At 43.1% G+C, this 23,449-nt stretch overlaps 1 protein-coding gene across 1 annotated transcript in view; it reads right to left on the bottom strand.

The window, feature by feature from the left end:
* The window catches only part of LOC311244182 (acidic mammalian chitinase-like), a gene marked incomplete at both ends in the record, with an annotated part of 63,766 nt that overhangs the window by 18,301 nt on the left and 22,016 nt on the right, over nt 1-23,449 (bottom strand). The window contains 6 exons of the mRNA XM_084333589.1: nt 3,673-3,838; nt 9,344-9,400; nt 10,375-10,579; nt 12,126-12,155; nt 12,517-12,573; nt 13,822-13,912. Coding sequence (XP_084189715.1) covers nt 3,673-3,838; nt 9,344-9,400; nt 10,375-10,579; nt 12,126-12,155; nt 12,517-12,573; nt 13,822-13,912 — 606 coding nt within the window. The remainder of the gene's footprint in view (nt 1-3,672; nt 3,839-9,343; nt 9,401-10,374; nt 10,580-12,125; nt 12,156-12,516; nt 12,574-13,821; nt 13,913-23,449) is intronic.

Genomic DNA, 23,449 nt, shown 5'->3' with positions numbered 1-23,449 from the left:
CCCCCCTCCCCTCCCTTCTATATACCATTCTTAGCTACCCGTGTCATCCTCCTGTTGCGGTCCCTCCTGTTGCTCTCCTTCTGATCCTTGCCCCGCAGGTGTCTGTCTCCGTTGCGTTGGGTCTGTCCCAACCGTCATACCACAGGCTCGTCTTGCTTGTTCTGGAGTATCGCACAGCGTAGTCCTTCCTTTCCATGTCACCTTCAGAATGGCTCCTCGTACAAAGCCCGTCTGTCCTTTCCCCCGAAAGCAGTAGTCTCTCACCTCCCTGTATTCCTCCCGTTTCTTGACCAGGGATGGGGCGAGGTCTTGGTATGTCCTCACCTGGAATCCTTCGTGGGGCAAAACTCGCTTCTTTTTTGCGATGTCTAGTATGGTTTCTTTGTCCCGTTGGTTGGAGAATACCACTATGAGTGGCCTCCTCCCGGTTCCGTTTTCGCCTTTCTTTTTCTTTCTTGTGGGAGCCCCTCTGTACACCGCCTCCAGCTTGGGATTTTTAGTGAAGACTCCTTCTCCCGCTAACCCCCCGAATAGTTTTGAATAGTATTCTGTCAGCGTCCCTCTCGGTCCCTTCGGTCCTGTTCCTCTGGTATGCCGATCACTCTCAGATTCTTCCATTTAGCATAGTTGATCATATTTTCCATATTCTCTCCCATCTCCTTACTGTCAGCTCAGAGCCTCTGGCACTCCCTCTCCCAATGATCTTGGTCCGCAGCTCTGCTAACCAACGAGGCCTCTCTTTCCGTGTATCTTCTCTCCTGTTCCTCCATCCTCGTTTCTAGGTTAGCCATGGTAGTTTCACATGCCTCCACCTTTCCAGCCACCCCTTCTCTTATCCTTCTTTCCCAACTTGCCAATAAAGTTTCGTTTTGTCTCTCCAGCTTTTCCTCCAACCGTGCAAATTCCCCAATTAACTGCTGGTTCCTCTTTTCCGCTTCTTCTTTCAAAAGTGAGTGCATGGCATGTCTGTTGGTTTCTTTTCTCGGCTTCTTCTGACAAGAGTGAGCGCATGGCTTCCATTGTCTGTTGGATTCTTCTTTCCGCATCTTCTCTCAAGAGCGAGCGCATGTTTTCCATTGTCATAGCCGTCTTTCCTTCTCCCTCTCCAGTCTCCGCACCCGCTGTTATCTCTTCCTTGTGTATCTTTTTGCTAGCGCTTAGTTCAGCCCTACTAGCCATCTGTAGCCTGGTGGCTACTGCCGTTAGCTTCTTGCTATCCGCTCCTAGGCCCAAAGCCTCCGGCATATGGCTCTGCCTCTGCCTAGTGGAGCGTCTGTTTATCTCCGACTCTCTATCGCCTTTTCCTTCTGACTCAGAGTTTTTCATTTCATTTTCTCAATAGAGTAGTCTTGAAACTGTTTTCCCCTTCACTTTTCTCTGGGGGTATTCGGATTTAAGCCGTGTTTTCAGATAGTTTAGTCAATTAGCACCGGGAGCATGTGGTGCGAGTTGTCTACTGCACGGCCGCCATCTTGAAGTCCTCACATGAAGGCCATTTCAACCAATCAGAAAAGGTTGAACGCTCACTACACTTCCTGCTTAACACATTCGGGACGGGCCACGTATATATCCGTGTTTCAAATCCATGCTTAAAGGACCGAAGGACGGATATATCCGCGGCAAGTTGTTTTGGCTTTTATTCCATTTTAATAACCTATTCAAGGTCGCCGAGCTGCACTGCAGATTTACCCTACTCTTTGAATTCGAAAAAGTGCATTACCGGCCAGATCCTCTTAGGGGCGCTGTCGCGATAATGCAGTGTGCCCTGTGGCTGAACGGTGCATTATTTTTTTTTACTTTCAATGGAGTTTCCAGTTAGCTGGATTCTGGATGTGCAGCCTGTAGCTTGGAATACGTTTTGGATCGCGGATTTCAGTGTGCAGTAAAGGAATTTATCATCAGCCAATGGACATATTGATCTACCAGATGGCGATCGATAACTGGGAAATGGTCTGGTGGACCCAACCGGTAAGATCTTTTTCACGTAAATTACAGCCCGATCGGGCCTTGTTATGATACTCAACCAGCCGATCAGCCTATGTGGCTACTTAGACAAACACAGTTATTGGTAATCAATAATAAGAAACGATGTCCCCCGCCCCCCCCCCCCCCCCTTTCATGCATACATGCTTGAGGATCGTGCCGATCATATGCAGTTTGAGTTTTAACTGTAGCTTATGTATAACGGAAATGCCATTGGATATAACGTTAGTAGCTATTAGCCCTTTATCTAGCCTTCCAGGAAATATACTAGACCAAATGCCGTATAATGCTTATATTCACTGCGCTATAAAATGAGAACGTATTGATTAAAAAAATATTTCTTTAAGCCATTTTGAAGGGACGGTTTATGGTCTCAATTGACAATGAGAATGGACAGATAGCAATACTATAAAGTATAGATTTAGCTCTACAAACAGCCCCACTGACTGTGCAAGTCTGTTTACATATGCTGGTCGTCTAGAGTGATATTAGACGCATCCCAATGGCCGCCAATGTGTTAAAAACAACAAAATCACCATCTTTAAATACCTCGCGTTAGCCATTTAGCCAACGTAGCATTTATTTTTCAGCAAAGAAAGTGCAATAAAAGTGCAATAAACAAATGGATAAATTCACTGTGTGTTCTGCCTTTCATTTTTTGTGAAACAAAACCAACATCAACACAATTTACCACCAAGAGCGGATAGTTTAGTCTCACAAAAAGATCTCCGGTGTTGTTAGCTACATGCTAATGTGAATGGCATTCTCCATGTATAGTTAGCATCGAGGCTAGCTGAGGCTAGCATCGGCGATTTTGTTAGCTTACATGCAGGAATCTATGTTTTTCAATGTGTATATAATGTATATATCGGTGGGTGACAGCATCTGCTATTAGATATTAGTTGTAAGAGGACAGTATCAGTCACATATGTCTGGCTCCAGTGAGGCTGCAGACGAGGGCCTGTTATCAGCTGAGCTCTCAAGCAAGCCAAGGTCATTGTATGCAGCGGCACTGGGCTCTCACATGGTGGTGTGGTCCCATCGCTTAGTAATATCAACATCGCCGTTGCTATAGTGATTTGGGTCAAAAGTGCCGTTGCCATAGTAAATGTCACAAGAGAGGTCGACATTGCAAGACTTGAAGACGGTAAGCTGTGGGGTCTTCAGGAGACTAGTTAGATTGAGACACGACGCACAGGCGAGCAGACGCATTGATCAGAGACTTTGAGATCCCTCCTCACCCTCGCTGGGTGGGGGAAGGGAATATGCCACATCATCGCGTCTGGGAGGTTTTGGCCGACGACGAGGCCCAGAACCATTGGACTAATAGCATAAGAGACAGTGGAGAAGAATGAATTAAGACTGTTCAAGGACATTACAGAATTGGTTACATCTGGTACGAGGCTTTGTTTATGGAATAAACAACGTTTTTCCAAGAAAGGTACCACGTTTGCCAGTGTCGAATTATTCTGATTACGGATAGCATTAACGGGGATGAAACAGTTGTACAGCCAGTATGAGAAGGTCGACTTCGGAGTAAGAGATAAACACAGCGCAGAAACTTCACAAACACAGGTGACGAGGTGATACTGGCTGATTATGACCGATATCTTTCACATTGTACATTTCTTTGTGTCTTTGTACTAGAAAGGCGTCAAATGCAGTCCCAACTTCAATTCCCAAACCGACCTTGCAGAGCAGGGTGAATCTCTTCTTGTCCTCCGGAGGGCTTCCTCTTGCTCCAGGGTAAGCCCAGTCCAGGTCCAGTCCATCGAAACCGTGTGTTCTCAGTAAACTGATAGAGGACTGGATGAACATCTGGCGGTTGGCAAGGGATGAAACCATGATGGTGAATCTATGAAGATAGCAAACAAGAAACATCTGCCATGATGTTTTTGACATCAAGCTAAACACAATGGGCCTCATGCATGAAGCGATATAAGAACAGATTTCGTTCTTAACTAGCATTTCCTCTTACTTTGTTCTTACCTGGGATCCAGCAAAGTTTTCTTATTGTTGCTTTTTTCTCAGGCAAGAACAAATTATAAGAGTGGTCGAGAGCACTCTTACCGAAATAAGAAACTCTTACCCAAAATAAAAATAAAATAAAAAAGCATACCATTGGTTAATTGCCCCCAAATACGACTTAAAAAATACGGAACTTTTCAATAATAATAATAATTATTATTATTATAACTTATTGTGTGCGTTCTGTCTGAAATGGATTATATATTACTGTTTGAACAGTTATGCTCTGGCCGCGCAGGCCATTGATTGATCGAAGATTTTATTAACAGAATGCAGAATGGGTACAATACAGTACAGCTCAATACACACAATTGTTAAGGGGATGCAGACCAGAGAAAGACTTTCGTCTTGTTTACATCAGGGTCCCCCATTTTCTATTCATAATGACATTTATGACATACACAACATACAGATATACAGATATATATCATGACATTTATGACATGACATACAGATATGCAGTACTGTATACGTAGCATAGAACGCATATTTAGAGATCGTCTATATCAGTGGTTCCCAAACTTCTGTTTTATGTGGACCACTAGATTGTTATCAAGAACATTTGCGGACCACCTCGTATGCAAACAGTAAAACATAAATAAATAAACAACTGACTTAAACCCAGTAATACACGAGACCCTCTTCTTGGACCAAGTAGGTTTCGTCGATAATCCGATGTACAGTTCCCCCCACCCCGCCTACCCATCCGCCCCCACCCCACCCCACCCCACCCACCCAGCCACCTCCAATGTACAGTTCCCCCCCCACACCCCACCCCACCTACCCAACCCCCCCCCACCTCCTCCAATGTACAGTTTCTTTGTCAAATGTATATACTCTCTTTCTTTTTTTAACTCTTTTTGTATCACAAACAGTACATTATCTGTATGTCATGTATGTCATATATTTTATGATGAATTGAAAATGGGGGACCCTGATGTAAACAAGACGAAAGTCTTTCTCTGGTCTGCATCCCCTTAACAATTGTGTGTATTGAGCTGTACTGTATTGTACCCATTCTGCAATCTGTTAATACAATTTTCAATCAATCAATCAATCAATCAAGACCCGCGTTGCGGGCACTGCATTCCGTTCTCAGAATGGATTTGAGAGAGATGTGTCAGTCATCAGCAGGCTATATATGCGGAGATATTCAGACTCTAGATCTATTTGCAGAGCCAGATGAGATGAGGCAACCTGTGCGATTGGCTCTTGATAACGCACAGTCGTTCAATATTGACAAAGCCCACAGTACTTTGCTGGAACGATTCATTTTGCACGTACTGTATACAGTACGTGTGTATGCACGCACTGCAGGAGGTGGCCAGAAGCGCGCAACTAGCCAACTACTATTATATTACTACTATATTAATACAGTCTATTTCACTATATAGCTATTAGGTGCTGTATGATGACAATACATTTGATTCCTATCTAATTTTGATCCATCGCAAAGCGCTCCAGCGCTAGAAATAGAATACAGCCGGGGGATCCACAATGCAGATCCACGGCTCTCGTATTATAATGAGCCTGCGAGGCGTGTCTCTGTATGCAAATGACTTGCGCGAGAACGCGCATTCCAGTTTAGAATGAGTGGGATTCACCATTCAAATCTCCTGGGTACGCACAGATTTCGAGGTTAAGAACGGCTTGATGAATGTGGCGGTGGCTTTTCTTATTGTTCTCTTAACACTTTGATTACCACTTGTTAACATGGTAAAACGTGGTTAAATGCCAGCACCCACTTCAATGATAGCGTTGTGAACGCATAATCTCTGTCTTAAATTATGGCTATGTGTCTAATCTGCCCATCGTTTATCAATGACTTGTTTGCAGTCAACATTGTCGAAACGGATTGTTTTTTAATCGGTTAATTTCCGTTTTATAGCATTTTGAAAAGCCCTCGTTTTCTTGAAAGTTTCAGGAAAATATGTAGATTCCGTGATAATCGCCCTTCACTGGAATATTCTGGAAAACACAAAAACGTTGTCAAACGTTGCCTATTTGGGAATAGTTTTCAAATAAACGCTAGATTATCGATAGTATATGTACTTATGCACGCTATAGAAGCGGGCTGAAATATCGAATCTCTCATTTCCTGATCAGCGCGCACACACACACACACACACACACACACACACACACACACACACACACACACACACACACACACACACACACACACACACACACACACACACACACACACACACACACACACACACACACACACACACACACACACACACACACACACACACACACACACACACACACACACACGCATAGGGCAAACGCTGATATATCTGTGAAAAAAGCTCGGATTATCCCAAGACTGGTCAAATAGATTCCTTACCTCAGATCAGATGTTATCCAAAAAGATTATTCCAATTCCTGATCGCCATTCCAAATATCGTTCCCGTTTATTGATTCAGCGTTGAGTGCTGTAAATACATAATCCACACGTTTTCCGGGCCGGCGATCACAATGGATTCTTCAGTTGGCTTGACGGAAAAGTAGAATGAGGAAACTGCCCCCCCCCCCCATCATCAGTCTAAACCAGGGGTGCCCAACCTTTTTTGAACCAAGATCTACTTTTTAATTTGCCACCTAGCCGAGAGCTACCAGCCCAAATTTGTACTACTCTCGGCTAAGATAAGATAAGATATTCCTTTATTGATCCCCTTGGGGAAATTCAGGCATAATAGCAGCATGGGGGAAGGGGGTACAGGTAGTAAACACAACACAAGCAGTGTAAACAAATAGGTCAATATAATTGACTATCTAACTAACTGAAAAATATATTCACAGTATTCACAGTGTCATAAGGTGCATAAGGCTAGTATTAGTAGTAATAGTATTACCCATTCAATATGCACATGACAGAAAATATTATATGGCATATAATATTTTCTGTCATGTGCATATTGAATGGGTATATAATATAATATGCTATTTTATATATCATTGTAACAGTGTAGTGTAGGAATTACAAGAATGACAAGACTGTAACTGTAACTTCTCACGTTTATTTCACTCTGCATACACACTGACAACACACACACACTCAGTTCAATTGGCATGAGAAAACGTGTGAAATGTGTTTACATTTCCAAAGCAAAAGTGGAACAATACAATCAAAACAAAAATATATGTACAATTAAAAGGGAATAGGAATGATGTGTAAACAGAGCTGTCACATTTCAAAATGGAATACAATCAAAAAACAATTCCACAAAAAGGTCTGTCAACAGTCACTGATAGTTCTCCTTTATCTTGTTTTTTTATTTTTATTAAATGTCTCTTAGTGAGAACGCTGGCACTGGGAAGAGGTAGCTAGTTTTTCAAAGTCTGGGTTGTAGGAGCTGGTTGCAAGCCTCAGGCAGTCCACAAGATGGTCATCTGTCAATGTGGTTCTGTACTTGGACTTGATGATCTCTTCATGTGAGAGAAAGCAGACTCACACAGGTAGGTTGATCCAAAAAATGCTGTTAAGTTCATGGCACATCTCCTGAGGTTGGGGTACTTCTCAGGCAGCAGTAGCTCCCAGAACTCTGCCTTCATCCCTTGTGTTGCCCTGGCTTTAATCTTAATGTCAGTTTGAAGTGTGAGGATCTCGTTCTGCACAGCATTAAACAGTGTGGCCACTTTGGATGTGATGTCATCCACATCTACAGTTCCAAATGGAAAACACATGTAGCTTGCAACAGGTTCAAGTATTGAAAAGTCTGTGAAGCGCTTATCAAACTCTGACAAGATGCTTTGAACTTGCTCCTCATAATGTGTGCAATCAAACTGTGTGGTGTCCTCACCCTGACGTTGAAGTTCTGCTTGCATGTGAGGAAAGTTGCGCGCAGTGTTTCTTGTGCATCGTTGTATAATTCCGCTCCAAATTACCCTTTTTCGGCACAGCCACGGTTTGTTTGCAAATCAGACAAACTGATTTTGCGTTGAAATAAACAAAAAAGTAAGCCTCTTCCCACTCTTCTTGGAAATTATATGTTTTTGGTCTTTTGGCTGCTCCGGTTCTGCTTGCGGCGCTGACGCTGGTGCTATCCGGCAGCTCGCAGCGTTGGAGCAGCTCCCTGGCGGTGCCGGCAGCTCGTCGGAGGCGGCGTTGGAGCTGCTCCTGGCGGCAGCAGCTCGTCGGAGGGTCCTGGCTCTGGCGGCAGTGAAGTCTTGCTTGCGTTGTTGAAAAGTAGCGTCCTCTGAATGAACCTCTTTTTAGCTGGTGGTGTTCCATTCATCTTGCAGTTTCGAGTGACTCAAGGCTGGTCTCAGAGCCATGTTTATACTGTACCTGCCAGGTGATGGGCCCGACCCCCACTCATGCCACTCCATGAAAACAAAGGCATCAATTTGCATCCCTATGGGTGAAGCTCGCTGTCCGGAATGTACGGAATGTAGACGGTATCGATTGGCTCAGGCTGCCGACTGCCTGTTATACACAGGACTGCTCGAACGTGTGTTGTCCTCCCCTCCAAATCAAATCAAATTAAATGATTTTCCAAAATAATCTCGCGGTCTACTTGAAACCAGCGCGCGATCTACCGGTCGATCGCGATCGACTGGTTGGGCACGACTGGTCTAAACTAATGGGGTGCAGTACCACAGGGAGAGACGATAGGGGGCGGTATCTTCCCAATTGAGCTCAGAGAGAGTCTGCAACACTAACATGAGGCTCGATTGATGAAATATGAATAAAAATCGTCAATAAAAAAAAATACAACAAACAAACGCTATATAGCGTTGCCGGCACTCAACTGGCGGCATGAACTAACGACAAAACGCATTGCCGTTGAACAATCCCTTTTTCTGTCGGCGAGGCTGTTTTTGTGTTTTTGACCCCCGGACCGAATCACGACCATTCTATTGCTTTTCCCCTCTGGATTCTGCCCTGAATTCAATAAATACTTGTATTGATTGATATTGCTCTTCTGTGGCCACTCGAATTTGTTTGTATTTGAACCGTGGCGTGCCTGAACCCTACCAGGTTTGTCACAATACATACATACATACATACATACATACATACATACATACATACATACATACATACATACATACATACATACATACATACATACATACATACATACATACATACATACATACATACATACATTACATACATACATACATACATACATACATACATACATACATACATACATACATACATACATACATACATACATACATACATACATACATACATACATACATACATACATACATACATACATACATACATACATACATACATACATACATACATACATACATACATACATACATACATACATACAGAGTTGGGAGAGGGTATACTCACTTGGCAGATCCGAAATGCCAGCCACCAACAGCCAACAGTGTTTTTAGCTCAGGATTGCTGTAAAAGAGATGGGCACAATTACTGTATCTGAATCTCTGAAGTATTGTTTTTGTTATGTTTCATTCTGGAATACTGGTACTATTTAAAGGTGCTATAGATAACATTGAGCCACTAGATGTCCCCACCAGCATGTCAGCATGTCTCATCTAGCAGCAAGTTTATGAAATGAGGTGCATTCTATGTGGGGAAATATATAGAAATATAGGTATCTAGGAACATCTATGGACCTGAGGGAATGTATTCGCAGTGTCCGAAATATTGTTACTATGCTTGAGTAAATTGTGATGAAACAAAGGAGAATAAAAATTATAATTTTTCTTTGCATCTTTCACGGTGAATAACACCATGCTAACATTGAGTTTGTTGAGTTTACAAAAGATCTAAACTGTTTTGTAGATACAGTAGTGAATTTTGCCTTCCGGACACATGACATTTTTATTATAATGCATTTGAATATAGAATATAGAATATCAGGCCTATAAATTACCTTATTATGGCCAAGTCATACATCTATGGATAGGGCCAAATCTCATCTTCCCAATGGCACTGTTAAATCTGGATTTAGTAATTTCCTCACGTGACAACTCACCTTTTTCTCATGCAATGCACAGAGAATTCACATTATTCAGAGAAACTGTTATTTTCAACAAAAAAATTTAACCAATGGTAAACAAATGTAGTGCTGAAAATATACACTTTGACTGCTGTTTTGATATGGTTAGGGTCTTTACTCTACATTTGAAAAAGAAACACAACATTAATTAATAGGGTCTGTATTGATAGATTGGGGGACCCTACAGCTTAATAGGAATCATGAAAAACATGCAAATACTGGTTATTGTTGCAAGATAACAGTTTACATAACTTGTACTGATGTACATGAGTGATACAGGGGTACTGTATGGGTCTGAGTCTGATATTATACAGTTGACCTAGATGACTAGGTGATACTACCAGCGTATACAACTCACCTAGTCTTCAGTCCATTAAAGGCCTTGTAGAGAACATCGTCATTCCACTCATAGGTGGCCAGCTCATTGGCGTGGTTGATTATAGAGAAGGCATAGATCAGATGAGTGCAGAGGTTGGGATCAACGTTGGCAGGCAGGTATTTGCCAGCGCCAGTCCGGTACTGAGACCAGTTGGTGAAATAACACACCAGTTTGGCAGATGACACTGATAAAAGCAGGAATGAATATAAGAGTTTCATTCCTAAATGAATCGCACTAAAAACCACAACAAACCACACAATGCAATAAATACAAATTATTACAACTATTACATGACTGAACACCTTTGGGTAGCACTTTATAATAACACCATGTTATAATACATTTATAAGGTATTTGTAGATAATGAACTAATCATGAACAAACCATTTATATACATTCATAAATGATTATTAAATCATTTATAACTATATTTGTATACCATTTACAAAGTACTTATAACGCATTAGTGGATAATGAACTAATCATGAACAAACCATTTATATACATTCATAAATGATTATTAAATCATGTATAACTATATTTGTATAACATTTACAGATTAGTTCTACATTATTTATAACTCATTATCAACATTGTTTGTACTTGATTTGTTCATCATTAAATAATGTTGTTTAATGTGTAGTAACACATTTGTAGATGCTTTGAAAAATGGATATGAAGAAACTACTATAGTGTATCTTTCAGTGTGCTCAGTGATAATGACACGACACAAATAATTATGACTCTTGTGTGTCGTGTCGTCATCACATACATACTGAGCACTATATGTCATGCACATGTATTTTATATGTTAATAAAATTGCATTTATCTTTAGTCCTAATTCTGTCACTGTTTGATGTCACAAAGAAGGGTGTATCCGAAAGCTGCCTACAACATTTGTAACATGTGATGAAAAAGTAAACAAATAATTAACTGTATTAGACACTTGTTAATGATGAATAGGCTTCACTTTAGATTGGCCCCCACGATAGCATCTGCAAATGATTTATAAATGTTTTATGAATGTCTTAACAAATCATTTGTTGAACATGAAAAATAAATGGAGATACACTATAGTCGTTTTTTCATATCCATTTTTCAAAGCATCTACAAATGTGTTACTACACATTAAACAACATTATTTAATGATGAACAACTCAAGTACAAACAATGTTGATAATGAGTTATAAATAATGTAGAACTAATCTGTAAATGTTATACAAATATAGTTATAAATGTTTTAATAATCATTTATGAATGTATATAAATGGTTTGTTCATGATTAGTTCATTATCTACAAATACCTTATAAATGTATTATAACAGGGTGTTATTATAAAGTGCTACCCACCTTTGTTTATAAAATAGTGACATTTTAGTGGATGTAGTCATCTTTAGGGGTATTGATCATACGGTAACAATGTTTAATCCAAAACAGATTGATATACCTTTTTGGAATGGAGCTCTTTAAATGGACACAACATTACAAAAGCTTATTTGCTGTCATCTCCAGAGTCAGATAAGAAGATAGACACCCTTCTCATCTCTGTACGTTCAGTACGAGAGAGATCTCCAGCGGATATGCAAATAGGCCTATGCAAATAAGAAGGCAAATAAGCTAATTTCCCAAAAAGTTGCTGTGTTCCTTTAATTATACAAAGATTAAAGTTTTGCATCAGAGCAATATAATATAATATTACATAATATAAAGTAAGAGAATAGATACATACCCATTTGAAGGCACATCAACAGGGACAGTCCTGTAAACAGACATTGTTCTTGAATAACGGTACCTGGGATTCTGCATTTCACTGAATCAAGAACCATTTATTGAACAAAATACAACTTACCAGTCAGTATTGTTAGTCTTGCCATGGTCAGTTTGCTGTTGGCCTGCCTTTAGCGACCTGCAATAATAGAACGATATGAGTTTGATGTTGTGTTTCTAAGGTTGAATTATATTAAGTCTATGTATTGTCAACCATATAGTATATGGGGTATCGGGGACCTGGCTTAAAATAAATAAGCAATCATTTTACATCTAATGTACAGTTAACTGCCTCTAATTGTATTAGTAATCAAATATATAGCGTGGCAACAAACAACAGAGTTATGACTTACCTGTTTTCTCTGTGAGGGGTGTGGATTTGTCAGGGATTCTGACCGTGCTCACCTCCTCTTTTTAAGAGGGGGATCCGTCACGACAAATAATTTAGTTCTATTCAGATGTGGATTTCTTTTATAGTTTAATTAGTCAAAAGTATAATCAACAGAGCAGTTGATGCAGAAAGAATAAAAGACAACAGAATATTCTCGAGCCAGTGAGTCCCTAAGACGAAATGCCACACAGACTGGTGGGTCCAGTTAGCTGTCCAGCAGTTCGCCTCAAGAAGCTCCCGTCTGTCTAGTGAGTCTGTCATATATAACTAAACTTAGGAGTTCCTGGCCCTCCCTCGACAGAGAGAGAGATAACTCTCAAGGTCAGCCTACAAATGGAATGCCGGTTACCATGGAACTTTCAAGAGTAGATATGGCATATTGTAGACACTGTTTCATAGTCCTTTTACAATAGATAGAATTATAGACAGATGGATGGATGGATGGATGGATGGATGGATGGATGGATGGATGGATGGATGGATGGATGGATGGATGAATGGATGGATGGATGGATGGATGGATGGATGGATGGATGGATGGATGGATGGATGGATGGATGGATGGATGGATGGATGGATGGATGGATGGATGGATGGATGGATGGATGGATGGATGGATGGATGGATGGATGGATGGATGGACGGACGGATGGATGGATGGATGGATGGATGGATGGATACAGTAGATAGATAGATTGATTTATAGATAATTATGACCATATAAAATATCTATAAAACCACCACCACAATATGAAAACAGCTAATAATTAATCATACCAAAATAAAAAAACAAAAACAAATCAAAACTCCATATACTCTCCAAACATGAATCAACATTTCTCATACACTCAAATCTTCATTAATTTGACCAGTAGGCTTGAGAACTGGAGAGATGCTCCTCTGTCTATTCAACCTCCCATCTGGTTTCACATACTGTATACACCACTCAATGCTGATTCAAAACAGTTTTATGGAGCAATACAAGAGGCCTATTATGATTGGTGGCTTGAGGCCTAGGGCCTTGGTAGGATAGGTTTGTTGTTTAGTGGGTGTAATTATGCTCTTTTGGGGCCAAATTGCTTGCCTTGTCCCTTTTTGGGAAGGCATGTTACTTTTTTCATTGTCCATTGTCCAAGGTCGGAGCATATTTCCCCTATTGCCCTATCACCTGTTTTTGCCAATGAATAGTGTGAAATATGATGCCCAGGTGCGCCTTTTTATCTTTTATTTTGATAGAATGCGTCCTGGCCAATAGCACCTAGCCCACCTGAGTTCTTTTCACTTTTCCTCTGTGTTTCTTTTCCACACAGAATCACGGGGTTCATTTGAGCTGGGTTTCTTTCGTTGATGCTCCTGACCTGTGTGAATAAAACTCGAGACATCTTAGTTAGAGTTTGCACTTATTCACTTGTCAATTTCATTATATATAAACAATGTAGACACTTTTCTTAAGAAAGATCTGATTAAGAATGATTTATCGTGTATTAAATTGCTTCCCGCCCTATTTCATTACAGATAGTTCCTTCCTCATATCACCTAGAGCAGGGGTGGCCAACCCGCGGCTCGCGAGCCGCATACGGCTCTTCCATCCATCAAAATTTAAATAAAAATATTATTATTGTTCCTGTTATCTCCTCCCTCCCCCTCTCTCTGAATAATCTGTGTTGCTGATGGGGCCGTGGCCTTCACGTGGAGGGGGTTGTCTCTGAGGTATTTTGTGGAGACGGGGAGAACAGTTCGTTCTTTTCCACTTGACTACGTAAAAGATAAAAAAATTTAAGATTCTGTCTGATTATTTTATTATGAACCACAAAGAAGATATTTTGTCGAGAGGGGGCACAGTTTTGGTGGTGTTTTCTTTCCAAGGCTCTTTTCCCTCTTGGTAGTGGCCCTGCTCTCCAGTAGCCTAGGAAAAGACACCTCTCCTGTCTCTGATATTATTAAATAAATGAATATTGGGTACAATTATGTTTAGCCCTCTCTGAGATAGCTTGTGGCTGCCTAGTTTTATTTTGTGTAGTTGTTGGTCAGTCAGTCAATGTCCTGTCTGGTGTGGTCAGTTATTTTTACAGAACAGACAGCTGAGCTGAGTCACTTTTTCACACCTACTCCCGAACTACGCATGCACAGATTGCCCACAGAGTCTAGGTTCATCAATATGCGCATGCGTAGTTCGGGAGTAGGTGCGAAAAAGTTACTATAGCTCGGCAGAGAAAATGCCAATCGACTTGGGATTGGTCTCTCCGTGTTCAGGAGCAGGGACGTGCACAGGACTTTAGAGGGGCAGGTGCTCAAAGGCTGAAAAGGGCACTACACTTGTGTGTATATATTAAGATTTTCAAGGGCCCTTTCCGGGCGGGGAGCCCCCTTTTTATGCTTTTTGGGGGGTTTTGGTGATCAAATATTGAATATTGAACTATAATAATCAGTGCAGGAGCTCACTTATCCTTGAAAGACACTTTTATCACTGACTTAAAAGGCCCATACATCTCCATAAATGTTCAGGGGGGAGGGAATAAGTGCTTACCCTACAGACCCCAAGAAGTGCTGTATATTCTGTATTGTTTAATATAAATGCATTTTTTATTCCAATCCCGATTTGTATTTGAGATTCCCAAATCCCATCGGACTTGACTTCTTCGTGTCCCTCAATGAGTGTAATACCAGCATTCAACAGCGGTTTCTATCATCATCATCATCACCACCCACGCTATGCATAAAATATATAGGTCCGCGGAGAGGCACGCAGAGGAGGCCGTGCAAACTGCAATGGAATATGGGGCATCTCTCTCTCTTTACCTAATATTTTGATTACATCCTGAAATTTTTCAGTTGGAAGGGCAGTCTATATGCGTAACAAAAAAAAAACAAAAAAAAAAAAAATCTTTCAAAAAGGGCACTTTTTTGATGAAGCTCAAAAAGGCAGGTGCTCAGGCACCCCTTGGCCTCTATGTGTGCACGTGCCTGTTCAGGAGACTCAGGCGTATAAACATCTATTGGATCATGTCTCCAGCACCCCCACAGCTGTAGCTACAACCACTTAATGTCAAGGCTCTTATCCACATACATTAATCCCTGCCCCCCTCGCTCTCTCCTCCATGAGCTGAATGTAATGCGGAAGTGCAGTGGTCTATAGAGTTTGCACTTAGGTCACGGTTTGGTCAGTAACCCGGATGCACGGCCATTGTGGAGATACTGGGATTTAAAAATCAGAATGGATTGCACGCTGAATGTTCGATTTAAGTAGATCTTTTGGATTTTAGGATGTCTAAACCGCAGAAAAGGTCAGGAAAGTGCGTGGAAGCTGCTAGAACCTACAGAGAATGACTTATAGTCGGCAGGAAAGGGCGCGATATTCTGATAAAGCTGGCTCATTCATCTTGGAGTTATGACCCGACAATTCTGCCTTCTATTGCCTATCCCGACATAGTGAACTACCTAGTTATACACAGATGAAGACATTAAATCTTACAAATGGGTATACTCTTTTTTTTAGACTCCTTTTTTGTATCACAAACAGTACTGTATTTGTAGATCTGGTATGTCATAAATGTCTAGCAGTACTGTCTATCTGTATGTCATGTACTATATGTCATATATGTTACGATGAATTGAAAATGGGGGACCCTGATTTAAACAAGACGAAAGTCTTTCTCTGATCTGCATCCCCTTAACAATTGTGTGTATTGAGCTGTACTGTATTGTACCCATTCTGCAATCTGTTAATACAATTGTCAATCAATCAATCAATCAATCAATCAATCAATCAATCAATCAATCAATCAATCAATCAATCAATCAATCAATCAATCAATAAATCAATCAATCAATCAATCAATCAATCAATCAATCAAGCCTACAACCAGATGGTGTGTGGATGGGTGAGAGAGGCACAGTATCAGCTCATCGATGACGTGTATTGTGAAAGCCAAAGTAGGTGATTCAATAACGTTACTAGATCAACTGATCTTTATATTTGACATTTTTTTCTAATAGTCTACTAGTATAAATGTTTGGATTGAAATGCTGATAGGTACTTTAGTTCGTTCAGATGGGAGAGGAGAGGGGGTGTTCGCCTCCTTTCCTCAGACAATATTTTGCACTCTTCTCCCTGATTTGTAATAGCTTTTGGCAATCTGAAGTACTCCAAATGCTTTTCCCGGTCCAACCGATTAGTACAGCCAACACTGCAATAATTATTTTTTATTTTCATTTTTTTTTTTATCCCAATTTAGTCGTTCCCCCCCTCCCCTACCTGGTCGTTGTGCGCATGTTCCCCCTACTGGTCGGTACAAGGGAACCCTGAAGTCAACCGCATGCTTCCTCCGACACATGCGGAGACAGCCAGTGGCTCTCTTTTCACCTGGCAGCGAGGACTCTCATTGGTGAAGTGTAACGCGTGGGAGGTCACGCTGCCTTCATCACTTCCTGCCTTCCGCTGAGCAGGCGCCCAGACCTGACCTGTAGGCGTCGCTGTCCACAACGCCAGATTACCACCCACGACTTCCCTCCCCTTAACTCAGCCAAACGAGTTAGTATGACGGCCGGCCCAAGCCAGAGGCAATGCTGACTCCGGGAGTCAAGACCGCAGCCTCTTGCATTGGTGACGAGCGCAATCTCCGCTACGCCACCTGACCGCCTTACACTGCAATAATTTAACATCTTACAGTAGGTAAGCTTCCACATCTGAATAGAACTAAATTATTTGTCGCAACGGATCCCCCTCATTCAAAGAGGATCTGAGCACGGTCGGAATCCCCAACAAATTGGTGACCCTGGACGTGGTCCTCGAAACCAGGCGCAAGGACAGACCAGATCAACAACATTTTAGGTAAGTATACACTTCAATCCATTTAACGTTTTCATTACATTAATCTCTCTGCCTGTCTCTGTCTCTGTCTGTCTCTGTCTATACTGTCCAGCAGTGATGCCACAGATTACTTGTAAAAATTATCTGATTACTGATTACTGATTACTTATCTAGTTACTTTACTGATTACTTGATTATCAAAGTAACTTAGTTACTTTGAAAGTAACTAGGTTACGAAGTTGTCGTCGTCCCCCCTGCTGCTGCCACAACATAAGAATGACAACCGTTTTTTTCTCTCTCTCTCTCTCTCTACCAAATCCATTCTGAGACAACGGACTCAGTGGGTACTCCGCAAGTCGCGCGTAACATGAATCTCACTCTCTCTCAAGTAGCCAAATTACACTATAAAACAAACTGGATAGTTGATTTAACTTCATGCTGAAGCCATTCTAAAATCACCTATAAACGTAAACATGTGTGTGTGGCTGTGCACGAGCGCACGTCCCATCTCCGGTCTAGCTGACAGTACCCCTGGCTCTCTTATCATCAGCATTATGAGATAGTAACTAAATAGTAACGCACAGCCACTTGGAAAAGTAACTGTAATCAGATTACTGGCTTGTAAAAAGTAAGTTAGATGACTATTTACTGAAAAAGTTATCAGATTAGAGTAACTAGTTACTGGCATCCCTGCTATCCAGATAGATTCCTCAACGTATCTCCATGTTGCTATATCTAATTGTGTGAGGATTCGCCTGTTCCCTGAACTTTTCCCTGTCTACTCTCCCTCACCAGCCCCCACCCTTGCAATGATTTACTCTCCTCTACTCTTCACCAGCCCCCACCCTTGGACTACCTTCACGCAGCTGTCATAGTTTATGATTAGCGCCCCAGAGGGTTTTATATACCTGGACCTCCCTTCCAGTCCTGGTCGGGTCGTTCTGTATCTGTATCTGTGTTCACTCTGTGTTCATGGAGTTCTGTACGTTACCATCCTGTACGTTACCATCACCTGCCGCGTCTCCGGCGTGAGACGACGTGCCAGCCATCACCACCTGTCGCCGTTTGCCTGGAGTGGGACACCGTCCTCGCTCTCTAATTCTCTACGGGAGGTTGCCAGTGTTCCCACCCCAGACGTCAAGCCGGCGCGTCATCGCTCCCTATTTCCACGGGAGGATGGCGCCTCTTCCCCCCGGCCTCCGCCGTCGGGCCCCTGTCTCCGTACCAGGCCTCCGCCGTCGGGCCCCTGTCTCCGTGCCCGGCCCCCGCTGTCGGGCCCCTGTCTCCGTACCAGGCCCCCGCCGTCGGGCCCCTGTCCCCTTGCCAGGCCTCCGCCGTCGGAACCCTGTCCTCATCCCTGTAAGCAGCCCTGGCCCGTAGCCCTGGCCCTTAGCCTTTGTCCCTGACACTTAGCCCTGTCCCTTAGCCTGTTCGCCTCTTAAAGGCACAGTGCCGCATTTTCCTTATTTCCTTGACTCTAGTGTTTTGTGTTCTCCCCTGTTCCCCTCTCCAGTGCCCCTGGTCCTAGTCCTTGACATTTAGCCCTGGCCCTGTCCTTTAGCCCTAGTCCCTTAGCCTGTTCGCCTCTTAAAGGCACAGTGCCGCATTTTCCAGTTTTCCTTGACTCTAGTGTTTTGTGTTCTCCCCTGTTCCCCTCTCCAGTGCCCCTGGTCCTAGTCCTTGACATGTAGCCCTGGCCCTGTCCTTTAGCCCTAGTCCCTTAGCCTGCTCACCTCTTAAAGGCACAGTGCCGCATTTTCCAGTTTTCCCTTGACTCTAGTGTTTTGTGTTCTCCCCTGTTCCCCTCTCCAGTGCCCCTGGTCCTAGTCCTTGACATTTAGCCCTGGCCCTGTCCTTTAGCCCTAGTCCCTTAGCCTGTTCGCCTCTTAAAGGCACAGTGCCGCATTTTCCAGTTTTCCTTGACTCTAGTGTTTTTGTGTTCTCCCATAAAGGGACTGTGCCGCCTTGTTCTATAATAAAGATTTGCCCTGTTTTGGCTTACTCTCATACCTGTCTTGTGTTGTGCGATTGGGGTCGGTTACAAACCATAACAAATTGCACCAACCTTTTGTTTAGTACTTGAGGCTCTTCAATCAGGCGCAGTACCTGACTCTCAACATACCAGTATCTTATCTTATTTTATAGCTTTTCCCTTCTGGAGATGAATGTCCCTCCCCCTCAAAGAGTGTTGTCAATGGTCCTCATTCTCAAACGGACATACGTTAAAGTTACCAAGGAATTCCTTCGTAACTCGATTTACTTATTCGGCATTCTCCAACGGCTTCGTATTGTAAATTCTTTGTAGGATTTATGTAGGATTTACGAACTCGAAAAGGCGTGAGCATTACACACACACTGCAAACTAAATAAATAAGAACTAAACCGATCACCGCGGATATAACTACTGTATAGTGAAATATACTGTATTAATATGCCATATACTGTCTTCTTTATTTATTGTTGGTTTGATGTATTTCTATTGCTAAATGAAATAACGGCTTAGTGAGGCAGCCTCATCGCACAGCACACACACACAATGTATATGTGCGAAAATTAATCGTTCCAGCTAAATATAGGCTTCTATTATTCTAATGACTTGTTGAAGATTAATATGCCATATACTGTCTTCTTCTATAGATAGATACATAGAGATATTTATTGATAATGAACATATATACAAGTATACATACGTGGGGAAAACACAAGACGTCAAAAAATTATGGAACGGGTGGAGACACGAAAAAACATATCGTATTTAGGGAATAAGGATTTTTCCCTTAAAATCCTCTATTTATCAACATATTATTAAAAACTTCGGGGTTGAACTTTCCTCTGTCTCCCATGTTGTGCATTTGAGCGTAAACCGGTTCCTAACAATTATCATTCTTCTGTATGAGGAATTCATTAGATGATAGACTTAGAAGCTCTTCCGGCTTCGACATGGGTAGTCGCATTTTACGCAGCTCCCGGCTAAACCAACGCAAACAACGTAACAGAACAACAACAAACTTTTTTGCGCATTTTCTACTTTCCCTCCTGTGGATTATGGACTTGTACCTGATGTAGAAGGGTGGATTATCCCTGTTTATGGGAGTAGTAGTACACAGCCACCTGGTAGCAGGATACTATAGAGTTGGATCTATATGTACCCCCGTCTTTGGCCCGGAACGTCGTTCTGGAGGGCGTGCAGCAGGAGTGGATGGGGCCCAGGATTTACTAACCTGGGGAATGGTACTCTGGTCTCCCTCGCCTTCCAAGGCGGTCAGCAGTAGCTCCCCACACACTCTCACTTCCCCCAGTACCTCCGGCCGCCCTCCCACACCCGGTGACTGTCAGTTCAATAGTGTTATTGGGCTTCCCTTTAAGCAGTACCCTTCCTTGACCACCTGTATAGACCCTTTAATTAATATGCTGTGAATGGGGTGGAAGGGTTAAATAGTTATACCAGTCACAAGTATTTACCCAGGGGTTAGGTTAGCATATGTAGAAGAAACAGACACACACAGTGCTCCCAATTACGTCTACTTTATGTAAAGCCTGGTCAGTTTATCAGTTACAAGTTGTACTTCAGATTATTCATATAGCACTTATTCATAAACGGCACCGGGTGCTCTCACTGGTAATGTAGGGGAACACTATTCCCATCATAGGCACCGCGTGCTCCATACATTAATAATAACCCTGCTTGGATTAGGGGAGACCCAGGCACAAAGTAGGTAGTTCATTGGGAATTCAAATAACAATACAATAATACAAAAATACAAAAGAAACCAGTTAAATGTGGGCCCACGTTACCAAATAAAACCTACACTAAAGCCGGCTTATATTGTTTGGGGTACCCCTTAGACACTGGTCGTTAGCGTTCGCTTGAATGGACATTGCTGTGGGCACACAAGGTACCGTTCGTACTTAGCCAAGATGGCGGACCCACTCTTATCACCTCTCGTCCAGGTGACAAGATGGCGTTGGGCGATCCCGCGAGCACAGCCAGCGGGCTGGGGTGAACAGCATGGGCAGTGGTGAACTGGAGGAGCGTGCTGTGGTGGCGACCTCTGCTGGTGGGAAGAGGCGTCCTCTGCGGCGTCGGGGAGACGTCCACTGCTGGCTGCTGTTTGATGCTGGCGCGCAAGCTAATACTGTTTGGCTACCCTAAACACAGCTAAACTGTGGGTCTGAGTGCACCCTCCTGCTATCGGTTGTACTACTAACGCAACGTGGCTGACTGTACCACCGGTCTTCAGCGCCGCGCGCCCGGTAGTCTACTGGAGTCAAATGGAGCCGTTAGCAGCATGCTAATACACCGCACACTTACTACTATAACCCGTTAACTATGGACGTTAGTCCTTCTTTCCGTATCGCTTACTCACACACTATCGCTGGTACTTCTAGGATAACACGTCAACTAGCAAATACTTCTTATCACCCGTCGCTCTCCAACGGGGCTCTTCAACATCACTCCTTCAACGGGGCTCTTCCTGAGCACACACCCGCTGCGACTGTTCATGGTCGAGTTCACTGCCGAAGAGAGCTTCCTGGTGCTCCGGCTCCCAGGTAATCCTCTCTTCCTCGTTGCTTCCCTCTCTCCTCCGCTCCACCTGCCACCACTGCCACCACTGCCCCCTGCTGGCAACCGCAACTGATCCCACTATAGGACCACTTCAGCACAGGAGAAAGATGCTTCAATGTTATTGTTAGTGATCCATAATGAAGCCGGAGAAGAGTAGCACCTCACCTCGTTATTAGACCGGGCAAGATATCAAAAGGAACACTGTTTATCACACTTTATACACACACAGGGAAAGTAACAGTTAGTCAGCACTTCTGAATACTTAGCAGAATATTCAGGATGCTACACTGGGTTCACCACTTAAACAACAACTCCACGTCACCAATGAAAGAGGCTGCGGTCTCGACTCCCGGAGAGTCAGCATTGCCTTGGCTCGGGCTGATCGCTATACTAACTCGTTTGGCTGAGTTAGGGGGAGGGGAGCCGTGGGTGGGTCCTGGGCGTTGTGGACAGCGACCCCTACAGTTCGGATGGGGGGCCTGCTCAGCAAGGGTAGGATTTGGAGAGAGGTAGTGCGACCTTCCACACGTTACACTCTCCCGGTGAGAATCTGCGCGGCCAGGCTGGCTGCCGGCTGGCTGCACATGCGTCGGAGGAAAGCATGTGACAGTCTCCGGCCTCTCGGACCAACAGTAGGGGAAAGTGCGCAACAACCAGGAAGGGGGTTGGGAATTGGCATAACGACTAACAGTGGGATGGGAGAAAAATCGGAAAAAGAAGGAGGGGGAAAAAAATTATAAAAAAAATAATAATAAAAAAAATAAAACTCCAGACAGAAGTGGAAAGTAGCAAAAACGTAAAACAGCAGTCCCATTGTGACTTCTATTTGTTAACAGGCTTGGAGAGGAAGCATCCAGCCTTTGGAACAGCGGCTATTCACACAGTACTTACAGTGAATCCGGAACGCAAGGAGTTATCCCCGACAGGCAAGTTTGATAGAAAATCAATGATTCTATTATATTTGCTCCTGTCGGGTGACATTCACCAGAATCCGGGGCCCGTCATGACATGGAACCAGCGACAAACGTTATATTTCAACTGGCTATCGCGTCTCACTCTGCCAACTGAGATAACCCCTTATCTCCACGCACCTAGCGTGCTACAGAAACAAAAACAAATGCACCCACTTGCACGTGACCACGCCACTCCCATGCGTCCCTATATTACGCCGGAAGTGGTCAAGCCTCACCCTTCCCTCATTTGTTTCCAAAGCGGAAGCAGCTCAGGTGCATTTCTGAACTGGAGATTGTTATGAAGCGTAAGGAGAAATTACACAATGTTGGGAATTCGCCAGAAGTTCGCCGGCCCCCGGAACCTTCTCGGCACGTCCTAACAGCGCGGCGGTCCTGTCCTGTGTTTTCCTCATCTCGTGACAGCAGGCCGAGGTTCGTCGCACGATGGTTAGCAGTCGAGCTAAGTTGCGCACAGGTAGGGCCTGTGCTAGCAGGCATTGATACTAGCATGAGTAATACTGCTTGTTGTCTCGTGAGACGACCAAGTGATGTATTGGCGCAGGGG

This window comes from Notolepis coatsorum (assembly GCF_963971535.1).
Source record: "Notolepis coatsorum genome assembly, chromosome: 17".
Lineage (NCBI taxonomy): Eukaryota > Metazoa > Chordata > Actinopteri > Aulopiformes > Paralepididae > Notolepis > Notolepis coatsorum.
Note: the sequence above shows the minus strand (reverse complement) of the source record. Positions and strands in the feature narration are given on the sequence as shown.